At 39.8% G+C, this 12330-nt stretch overlaps 1 protein-coding gene across 3 annotated transcripts in view; it reads right to left on the bottom strand.

Annotated features, from left to right (window-relative positions):
- Nucleotides 1–444: 444 nt before the first annotated feature.
- Nucleotides 445–12330, bottom strand: part of LOC142137165 (cytosolic beta-glucosidase-like) — a 34079-nt gene continuing 22193 nt past the window's right edge. For all 3 annotated transcript variants that reach the window (XM_075194733.1, XM_075194731.1, XM_075194732.1), the window contains exons 5-6: nt 9026–9149; nt 445–751 (exon numbers count right to left, since the gene is read on the bottom strand). In XM_075194733.1, the coding sequence (XP_075050834.1) occupies nt 552–751; nt 9026–9149 (324 nt within the window). In that variant the 3' untranslated portion in view covers nt 445–551. The remainder of the gene's footprint in view (nt 752–9025; nt 9150–12330) is intronic.

The raw sequence follows: 12330 nt of genomic DNA, 5'->3' as shown, positions 1-12330 counted from the left end.
AATCATCACCATTTATTTATATAGCACCACTAATTGCGCAGCACTGTACAGAGAACTCACTCACATCAGTCCCTGCCCCCTTGGGGCTTACAGTCTAAATTCTAACACACACACAGTCTAACACACACACGCACAGACAGACAGACTGGGGTCAATTTTGTTAGCAGCCAATTAACCTACCAGTATGTTTTTGGAGTGTGGTAGGTAATCGGAGCACCCGGAGGAAACCCACGCAAAAACACAGGGGGGGAACTTACAAACTCCTCACAGATAAGGCCATGGTCGGGAATTGAACTCATGACCCCAGTGCTAGAACTGCTAACCACTTAGCCACCGTGCTGCCCCTAACTCCTCCATCCCAAACACAACATGAAAACACTGGTCTGAATGTGCCCTAGATGGGTTACCCTGTACATAGTTAACATAGAGTAACAGCATTTTCCATTTTTTTATTATAAATCAATTTTTGGATAACACATTACTATCTTGATTCATCTGTGTTAAGCTACAAATTAAATCAAATTAGCAGTTAGTTGTAGTTGGCATGCTTTCTAATTACAAATCAATTTATTTCCTTTTACGACTTTGGCAAACTCATTTGCTGAAAAGTACGGTGTTCTTGGAAGACTCGGCTGGTCAAAATCCACATGGAACAAGCCAAACCGGACATTGTAGCCAGAAGTCCACTCAAAGTTGTCAAGCAGTGACCAGGCAAAATAACCTTTAACATTCGCCCCATCCTGTCTGATAGCTGCCAAAAACACAGATACAGTGTATTAGATATAACAAAGAGGGAATGATTTTTCATTGCATAATACACAGATCTATTTCAGCAATAAAACAAGTAGTATAACACTAATATACTAAAACTGACACCTTATCTATATACAGCCGTTTGTTACAGAGACACATAAAATCGTTTTCCCCGTTAATTTATTAATATATTGCATAATTTCCTACTTTATGCACCTGAAGATTTCGGAGGAGGACCAAAGGGCTGGTGAGGTGGTATGATGACACAATATGCATCATCACAGCCCCTCTACCCACTGTGATCGTATTATCGTCCAGCGGAGGTGGGGCTATGATGAGCCAAATTGTACCCTCATTACAAGGGGAGGCAGGGTCCACAATGGTGGCTTACTGTTCCTGGACTCCGGGAGAATATATTGGTGCTGTGATTCCTTTAAACTAATTTTGCTTGAATGGGATATTAATAAAAAAGCATGTAGGCAGTATAGGAAATGGTCAACAGTTAATCAATTATCAATTGTAAAGTGATTTTTTCCTGCAGATTTACCCCAGGCTGTTCAGATGACACTTGTGGACTGCAATTTTCAAACAGTGCCATGGACTCTCAATTGGATTGCGATCTGAACTTTGACTTGGCCATTGGAGAACATTCACCTTTGTGTCGTTCAACCACGCCAGTGTTGCTTTGGCCTTGTGCTTGGGATCATTGTCCTGCTTAAAGGTGAATTTGGAGGACTGAAGCTGGCTGTCTCGCAGCATCTCCCTGTATTTTGCAACATCCGTCCTTCAATTTTAACAAGACACCCAGTACCTGCAGACGAAAAGCATCCCCACAACATGATGCTTCCGCCCCCATACATCACCGATGGGATAGTGTTTGCTGAGGAATGGGTAGTGTTAGGCTTGCGCCACACATAGTGTTTTGAATTTGGGCCAAAAGCTCCATGTTTCTAATCTGACCACAAAACCTTATCCCACAATTTAGCTGGGTCACCGTGATGTTTTTTTTTTTGCAAACTCCAGGCAGTTTTTCTTTCTTCATTAATACCTTTTCTAGGCACCCTTCCATACAGGCCAGATGTATGCAGAGATCTTGATATGGATGACTGGTGTACCTTCACTCCAGTCTCAGCCACTGAACTCTGCAGCTCCTTCATAGAGACAGTTGTCATCTCTGTGGCTTCCCGCACAGGTCTCCTTCTTGCTGGGACGCTGAGTTTTGAGGCAGTGCACGTGTGGTATGTTGTAGCTTCCATTTCCTCACATCTGATCTAACAGTGCTCACTGGGATGTCCAAGCACTTGGATATTATTTTGTAGCCTTGTCCTAACATATGCATGTCTAACATTATCTTTAGTTTTCTTAGCATGCTCTCTTTGCTCTTCATTTTTACAGCTTTCTTTCAGATTCACACTATGCTATTTGAATTAGGGGGTATTTTATCCATAAAAGTCAACCTTTTGTAATGATTCACAGGTAGAGGCTAATTGAAGCCAATTGTTTGGGCAATATCTTTCATCAGTGTAAACGTGGAGCTTCCACAGCACAGGGGTTGAATACTTATGTGAGCTGCATTTTTCAGTTTGTATTTTTTTTTTTTTTACAAAAAATCTGCAATAAATAATGAATTATGAGTTTGAAAATTTACTTTAAGAGCCTACTGGTTCACTATAAAAATGCTGTCTGGTACAATATGTGTAAGTGTCCTTTGTAATATAGACAAATCTGTTGAATTTTTAGGAGGTTGAATACTATTGCAAGTCACTATACATTACTGGTAAACAATTGGACCTTATGCTGAACAAAAGAATCAGTTTCTCATTTGACCACACTAATGTGTGCAAGCATCTGAAAAGTGTTTATTTGCCAAGCGGACTTAGGGCCTGATTCATTAAGGACCTTAACTTAAGAAACTTCTTATTTAAGTCTCCTGGACAAAACCATGTTACAATGCAAGGGGTGCAAATTAGTATTCTGTTTTGCACATAAGTTAAATACTGACTGTTTTTTCATGTAGCACACACATACTTGATAGCTTATTTGTACACTGAAATTTAAAGTTGACATTTGTGTGCTATGTGCAAAACAGAATACTAATTTGCACCCCTTGCATTGTAACATGGTTTTTGTCCAGGAGACTGAAATAAGAAGTTTCTTAAGTTAAGATCCTTAATGAATCAGGCCCTTAGTCCTGAAATGATTTGATTAGTTGTGAATGAGTGATTCTTGTAGTTACCTGAACTGATATCAGTATGTGTTTGGCCAATTTAAGAATAGTAGAAAACTATAAATTCAATGCTCTTATACAGGTCACCGGTCTAAAAGATGACTTCTAATCTATATAATAATTTACAGATGGGGGTGCATTATTCTTTATATTATACAAGATTTTATTGAAGCACTATGAGCAAATCACTGTCTATGCATATATTAGTTACAGGAGTTTATGTATGTATTAGCGTCACTTTTGTATTGTAAAATGACAAATTCCAATGTAAATGGTACTAATTGTATCCTAGTACCCCCCATATAGGAACAAAATATTTTATATTTAGCACTAATAAGATAAAATCACAAAGTAATAAACAATTGTACCTGCTACAAGTGATTTGAATACAAAGGATTAAAACACTGAACCAGCATCAATTATTTGAACATAAATGGTGTGTTTCTTGTTGGGGCTGAAACCTAACCATGCATTATTCTAAAGTAAAAATGTTTATGCAAAAGACAAAATAAAAATACAAACACAATCCATTTTCAAGTACTGTAGAAAAGCACACATCCAAGAAGAACTTTTATAATCCATCCCCCCCCCCCAAAAAAAAAGAAAGAAAGAAAGGCAAAGAAATGTAATAGCGTGATATGCCAATATGATTTATGAAGCACTGAAGCAGGGAAAGTAAAGTAAAAAGCAACCTTTGTGTGTTCAACTTCTCCTTAAAACTGAGTGGAATTTTAAGATAACAGACAGAATGGAATGACTGTGGATCCAAGAAAACTGGAACAAATGTGATAAGCTCTTCTCAAGTTTCAAGAACAGTCACTCTTACCTGAAAACTGTATTAAGAAGCAGGATCGAACAGTCAAGATGTATCACACTATTCTCAATGTGTCTCACTAGTTACACATCACTTATAACATTTAAACAAGTTGCAAGACCCCAACTCAAAAATATACATTAGGGTATAGGGCCCTATATAGATTTGCATGAATGTGTAACCATACATTTCTATGCAGATTCAGACTCTAAACTCTTATGATTCATTATGTATGGGGGAGGGAAGGGGTATGTTCATGTAGTCGAGACTGAATCAGAGGAGGACAAAGCCAAAGATATGCCAGTCAGCAGTGTACATAGCTGGTTGCCACAACTGCAGGCTGATGAATAGTTAATGTTTAATAGTTAGAAAAAGCATTTTTGTATGTGGCACTACTGGTCCCAGCAAGAACTGGCAGCCATTAACTGCATGGATATGCTGCCAGGGCATGCTGGCGCTTGTGAAACAACAAGCACCAATATGCCTGGGCATCCAGGGACTTGGTGGGACCTAGATAGGAAAGGAAGAAAGACTCTCCCCAATGCCCTTTTACCAATTTATTATTCATCTAGTTCCACAGGAATCCACTTCTTTCTTCCAGCTTTTTACCGCAGAACTTCTGCTTGCGGAGCCCCATTTAGAATGATACGTCTGGAGGCTCCTCACTAACTAGCGGGTACGGAGCGGCTGTCTCATGCTTTCTGAGACATTATTTTTCAACTATTACAACCATAATTACCATAACACCCACCACCTGCCTAGGGGTGTGGTGAGGACCCTCATGGGGTTTTCTCCTCATTTCTTTTCCGCGAGTTCCCTGTTATCTTGTGACCAGCCCTATAAATTCTACAATAAAAAGACAGTCATCACTTGAGTAGATTAACAGTAGCCATGGACGGTTCTATGTTGTCGGGAGGTGGTGGTGGGTGGGGGATGGGGGGGGGGAATAAAATTTTATTGACAGGAACAGACTGTCAGTGATTTAGGGGCCCACTCACTCAACATTTTCCCTAATCCTTTGGTTCACCCATGAGAGCTTCTGCCTGTCTGGTCAACACTATGTCTATATATCCACACCTCAACCAGAGAAAGCAGGAGAGACTGAGCGAGTAGCACGTGATTAGCATGTAAGCCACTAGCATGTGATTACCATGTAAGCCACTAGCATGTGATCAACATGTAAGCCACTAGCATGTAATTAGCATTTAAGCCACTAGCATGTGATTAGCATGTAAGCCACTAGCATGCGATTAGCATGTAAGTCACTAGCATGTGATCAGCATGTAAGCCACTAGCATGCGATTAGCATATAAGCCACTAGCATGTGATTACCATGTAAGCCACTAGCATGCGATTAGCATGTAAGTCACTAGCATGTGATCAGCATGTAAGCCACTAGCATGTGATTAGCATGTAAGCCACTAGCATGTGATTAGCATGTAAGCCACTAGCATGTGAATAGCATGTAAGCCACTAGCATGTGATTAGCATGTAAGCTGCTCTCCCTGCCAGATGCTCTATTGCACAAATTAAAGGGGAATTTTCTCCATTAGATTTCTATTACCATCAATAAAACATCATCTGCCCCAATGGGGACAGAACCCCCTGAAGGTCGGAGATTTTGGCATATGTGGATAAAAATGCAGGAAATGGTGAAAAATATTAAATCATGATGGGACTATAGGAAAACAAAGTGTTACTTGCCGGCAAAATGTAAATGGCGGACCTGTTAAAGGGAAGCTGGGGTTGACTGAATTAGATAGAATTCCTTTTAATGTGCTGCATACTAAAAGTCATTATTATTACATGTTACACTTCAGTGTAAGACAAACTCAGCTCACAGTGAGACACTGAGAACTATATGATCCTGCTCACTAAGGCCCAATGGGTAGCTAAGAAGTTCCTTAAAGCTTTGAACTGAAGTACAGTAGTTACATCTTAGCGTGCCACTCCAGTGCATTATGCCAATATCTAAATCATCCCCTGGCAGCAATTCAAATTCCCCAAATTTTGAAGTTATTACATTTTAACTCGGCAGCGAGTAGCTGAGCTTCCTGTGACTCAGCACATTCATACAGCTTCAAATGGCTCATTTTAGCCTCTCCGCTAGATGCTCTATATCCCCATCCACAGAAAGTAAGAGTGTGTGTTTGTGTAAGATTGCAGGGAGCTCCCGCTGTACATTCCATGCATCTTGCAGCTTTAAATGGATTGTATGAGAGATGAGCTTTAGGTTAGAACAAAGCTGGCTTTGTTGCACGAAGAAGAGCTTTTATCCCTGCATTTATTACAGTCATTTATATACATTGGATATGTTAATGAACGTAAAGTTCTGGAAAAGCTTTTTATTTAAGTGAAGACATTTTTCAGATCAACTTAATCTCTGTTTCCTATAACAACTTTTGAACAGGTGTACATGCTTAGCATCTTGAAGTTCGGGGAATTTTGTCGGAAACTCAAAAATGTTTCATTTTGCAATTTAAATAAAGTAAGTGAGACATGGCAGAAGACTGCCCTCTACAGGCCATGAGTACACAACGCTACTGGGAGATCATTATAACACTATTTATTTACAATCATTAAATTGGCTGTTCAGATCACGGTACGATTAAAAGATAATGATAATAACAATTTAACTACCAAAAAAAAAATGCAGATAATCTCATGAGAACAGGTAGGCAACCTGTAGTGCTGTGAGGTTTAGGGAAGCATGCTAGTACTTGTAGTTTCACAGCATCAGTGAATCTATATGCTAGATAGGATACATTTCAAATAAAAAGATGTTCAAAGATCCTAGTAACATGAATTGTACAGATTGGTCTATAAAGTGGAGTTTTTTTCCTTTTTGAATAAGAAACTTTCCATCGCACAAATCACTGTTTGAGTTATATACAAAAATGCAACCATGGGTGCACGCAGGGGGGGTTTCTGGGTCTCCAGAAACCCTCCCCTCCGCTAACGAAGTGCCCCTACATACGGCACTGTACTATACAGCAGCCGCGGCGCTGTCAAAGAAGTGTCCGCGACGCTCCTTTGACAGCGCCGCGGCTGCTGTATAGTACAGTGCTGCCGAAACAGAGTGAACCATTTGCTGACTATGGACTGTCATGATTATGTGTATGAAAATAGGTGGTACTGTGCGGTATATACTGAGATGAGTCAATAGAACAGCTCAGCGATAATAGAAATGTTGTGCTTCCACGTTTCTATTCTTTTAAGTATTAAATGTAAACAAAAAGTTGGTAAAAATATTTACTGTTGAAATCATTGTAGTGTCATGTATTTGTCAACGAAAGTCAATGGTTAACGATGTAGTATACATATGGCAGTGTGCAGTTAACAACTTCTGAATTATTTTCTAAGTCAACAGAGCTTTTCTCGCATTCAGAAAGCAGCTCAGTGCAATTTGCATTCTTGTATAACGTACCAAAATATTTTACTTTTCCTTTCCACACTCAGTGATCAGGCCAATTAAAAAAAAATAACTAAATGTCAGTCATATCGGCAAAAGCTTTTGGATTTCTTAATATACTTAATGCATTTCATTTCCTTTACTCATATAACATCTGGGTATAATTATGCTTTAGATTACATTTAAAAAGAATTACACGATACTCAGCGGCTGGCCAAGACGTTGCACTGCATGCGGCAGCAACTGCTCAAACTACTATAACCACTTCTATTAATGTAGTGTAGACTATATTATATGCTAGATAATATATTAACTTTTATCATTGTTAGATCAACCAAGAAATTACAATTTTGGGGAGGGAAATTAGCATATGCCATACATTTTACTGCACACAAAACCAATTGTTGCCTCATAATAAGCATTGTTGCCAAAAATGTAAACATAATCAGGGGCAGGCTGAGCTGGGGGGACAGGGGAGGCACCTGCCCCCCAGGCCAGTCCCATGGTGGGCTACTTGGGGCTGGGTCACTGCCCCAAATGTTCCTAATAGGCTGCTGAGTCTAGTCTTGCCGCCGCCCCCCCCTCCCCAGGCTAAAATTTGGCAGCCCACCACCGAACATCATTATCACTTATTAAAATCAAAACTGTTTTGAAGATCAACAACCAATTGTTTGAAAATATCAGTGTATAGGGTATTTTTTTTTCCCCTCTATATAATCTGACAGATGTTTCATTGAATATAGTGGTGTACACCCAATGTTGTTCATAGAACCTAATGTTATTAATGCTCTTTAAACCATATAAAAACTTGAGATGAGGTGGATCACTGAAATACACAAAGCAATCATCTTCAACACACTTAGTTAAACCATTTGCGAATAGTTGTGTCAACAACATTTCCTTTGAGAGTAAAGCATAACAACAATGGGTGTAATTAACAAGTTGATCCATGGATATCTAGGAATGTTTTGCTTTTGGACCTGTTTATGTAAGCCATACCCTCACACCCACCATACCCCCATTTCCAGGGCCGAAATGGGACAAGGCTTTCGGCAAAACGCATAGGTTTGCAGAACAAAGGACAGACGTTTGCAAGGTGGTACCCGGTTGGAATTTGCTGTTTACACGTTTGTACTGTGAGAGTATAAACCAATGAACAGCTATTAAAGGTACAAATATATGTGTGAAATACCTTAAAAAACTATAACTACAGATATGAGAACTACGCCAATGGAACAGACAATAACAGGATGCAAGACTGAAAACAAACGGCCTGGAAGACATTTACGTAGTACTGGACAAAGGATATTGCCTTATATGTATTTATTGCTAAAGAGATTTCCTTATATGTACTTACTGTTGCAAAAAAGGATTTGTCCTAATATGTACTTGTTGTTAACCAGTTAATGCTCGAGCTTAGGTATAAATAAAGGAGCAGTCTGAGAAGACCCTCAGAGCTTATTTTGAAACTGCAACAACTTGTTTGTGTTTCACTTCCTCCTCTCCTGTCGACAGATTTATGCTAATAGGAAATCAGGTTATCAGAGATCGATAATAGGGTCACCAAGCCTCGGTACTCCGACAGTACTGTGATCCTCTTAAGATGTTTTCACCTCTGCATATTTAGGAGTACTCCTGGTTTTATGGACGGATCTCACATCAGCAAAGAGAAGCCGTGCACCTTGACGTGTGCTGGGCGGATCATCCAAGCTCAACTAAGGAGATCTTTGTATCGGGCTTCTTAGATGAGGGTAATAATGTTGAACTATGATAACAACAAAAATATATTGCAAAATAAATCAGAAAAAAATAATATTACCTTTTAGTACTTCCTTTAGTGTTTCTTGAAAATATCCCCATCTGTGTGTGTCCTGGAGTATAGGTGGGTCACTCTGAGCAAATCCATTTTCAGTGATGTAAATATCTGGGTTACCAAACGTGTGCTAGAAAAAAAAAAGATAGAAATAATCAGGAGCCACCGATGGGTACCATACGGTAACAATGGAACATGGAATGATTAGAAACAACCATTCCATATATAGACGGTGTAGCACTATGTATTAACCCACAACTACTTTTCATTTGGCCAGGATATATATGTCCAGCAGATGGGGACATTACTAGAATGTATTTTTGCGCCACAGTGTGTGGCAAGGCTGGCAGAGGGTTGTGAGTAAACCTGTAACCACCAGTCTCCAGCATCCTAATCATTTAGACTGGTAGTGAACAGGCCCTAATCCAGTTCCACAATCAGCTCAATGAATTTCATCCAACCACCTGAAAATGAAAAATGTAATCTCCCACATTTATTTTTTGGATTCAAACATCAGAGGCAACAAACTACACACATCCCTAAACCACTAACCTACAGACAGATCATCAGATCTAATTTATGACAGATTCCATTAAACACTCCATTGTTTTTAGTCACGCCTTACATTACGACCGGATCCGTTCTGTCATCTCAGAAAGAGATCGCCATCCGAACAACCTTAAGTATAGCTTTACCAATAGTTTTCACATGCAACCCACAGATAGAGCTACAAAAGAAAATAGCTTGAAAAGATGACAGACTAAAGGAAATATTTTCCGAACCACCGTTTCCTGATGCCGGCAAATCTGAGGAGTTTTCTGGTGACGAGTTCCATTGCTCAACATGATGCAAATGGAACATGTTGGTGTGTGGGCGCAAATGATGAAAGACCTATCCACACATCCTCTGCTCAGACAAAATACAAATAGTCAGTTCACCAGAGGAATATAGCATTTCTGGCGTAAAGCTGCATTACCACCTAGGGAGGGAGTGGAACATTATAGGTCCACCCCCTCGGTAGCGTCCGGTTTTCCCCGGGTTCCATGATTAGTCACACAGCTCCGCCTGAAAACTGGGGTCGTGAGATGTTGTCAATGGCGCTGTGAGCAGGGGGGTGACCAATGGGAAGATGCAATTATGAGCACCGTGACTTCTCATTGGTCTTCTTGCTCACACCCCTGTTTTGCAGCCATTCTAAAGTGCAAAAAAAAATGTTCACCACTTTAGGTGCTAATGCAGCATTAAATAACATTGAATCTGCCAACTAGGTATCCTCAATAAAATGCAAACAATATGTCTGTATATAGGAGAAACTGAACAGTCAGCTTGACGCTTAGCACTCAGTCTAATTTGCTTTCTTCTATACATGCTTATTCCACAGTTCTTTATATTTTAACCAATCCATGTGTGTCCACACTATTTGCATGTGCTTTGCACATATCATATCATCTTAGCTTCATGTGCCAAACAAAAGGGCTCGAGAGCAGGAGCAGGCTGGGCTGGGGGGCATCTGCACCCCCAGTCTGTTCCCATAGTGGACTACTTTCGGCTGGGCCACCTGCATTTTTTTCCTTGAAAATGTTCCTAATAGTTTGCCGAGTCGAATCTTGTCCCCCGGGCTAAAATTTGCCAGTCCTCCCCTGCTCTAGAGCCTTGAAAGCTGTTCATCATTTCCACTATAGTTATAGCTATTAAAATGTATAACCTTTATATTATTCTTGTTATTTTTATTTACCAAAAGTATTCCATATTCTCATGCATTTTTATTAAGAGTGTCAAATGCATTATTGGGTAAAATATCAATAATACACATCATACAATGTCATGTAATGGCCAAATAACCATAATGTTATATAATGTAATGCATTGTGAACAAATAACAAATCTGGACTTCATGACTAGGGGAAGCTGAGAGGGCATGACAAGCTACTTCTAATTGGCTAGCAGTCAGGCTCTAGCACCTTATATCGTAATGTGATCTTCTGAACCTTTTGCCAACAATAATTAGTCTATCTACAACCTGTTCCAACTATCATTACTGTCTAATTATAATGTCAACAAATTAATTAGTGATTACATGTATAGTAACAAATAAAGGTACCTGAGAATATGTGCACGCTCTTTAATTTTTTTTTTGATCGAGATAAAAAAAAGGTGATTTTCTGTAATTGTAAAGAGTTATAAATGCTCTGTTCCTCATGTTAAATCCAGGAGAATATTTGACAGTGGTGTCCGATTCATTCCGCTCGGACATCACTGGCGACTTGTTACATACCACCATGCTCAACAGTGCCCTCTGAAATTAGACAAGGGGTGCTCGGTTTCTGGTAGCAGGTGCGCTCCTATTGTGCTTAGGCGTACTCTGTTCTTTTTTGCCCCGTTTCAGCAGGCTATAGGGTCAACAGTTTGCCCTGTGCAGGGCGATAGGCTATTTTTAGCTGTTGTATACTAGTCTGTACAGTTGCTTTGCTTAACCGTTTCGTGTCCACTTGTGCTCCTGACCTTTGGCTCATTTCCTGTCATTGAGTTTGTGTTCCATGCCTTGACATCTAAGTTTGTGCCTTGTCCCTTTATTTCTGCTTCTTGTTTGTTAGCTGGTGCCTAATGTGACAAACCTGGGGTCATGTGAAGAATGGCTTATTGTGCGAATAAACATGGGTATCAGGTACAGGAGAGTCCACACCAGTGGGGAGAAAAGGAAATGACCCATAAGCCACCCTGCTGATCCCACCTCTCTCTCTTTCTTGTAAAGAGGACGGGGCATTGGTGATGCGAATCATATCATTGGTCCTTGCCAAGTGGGTACCATTGATGCCCTTCACATCGTCAGCCCCCCACCGCCACCCCCTTGTTCTTTGGACATCTCCGCCGGGATCTCCTGGGGTGGAAGTCTAAAAAGTACGCACTAGGCCACACGTGCAGTGGAATATTCATGATTAAAATCTAGATAAGATTTACAGGAGAGCTCTAAAAGAAAATAATAGGAGAAAAGAAAACAAACAATGGCACCTCTCCTGAACGGTATCTAGGTAACGCCCTTTCAACTCTTAATAGTTAAACAAACACAAAAGAAATACAGATGTCCGATTGAATTAAGCTGTGTACTACTATATTTAGACAGATATAGAACTAGATATTCCATTTTACTTTAAATAAGTTCTGTTTTTTTCTTGCACTAACCTACAACTTCCTACATAAGATACTTATCTAGTCACATGTTAGTATATATAACGTTAGTCTATTAGGTCCGATCAATAGAAGCCTCTAAGCTGCTGATGAGAACTGTACATTTTTAGATATGACTCATAAAC

The sequence above is a fragment of the Mixophyes fleayi genome, chromosome 1 (genome assembly GCF_038048845.1).
Source record: "Mixophyes fleayi isolate aMixFle1 chromosome 1, aMixFle1.hap1, whole genome shotgun sequence".
Classification (NCBI taxonomy): domain Eukaryota; kingdom Metazoa; phylum Chordata; class Amphibia; order Anura; family Limnodynastidae; genus Mixophyes; species Mixophyes fleayi.
Note: the sequence above shows the minus strand (reverse complement) of the source record. Positions and strands in the feature narration are given on the sequence as shown.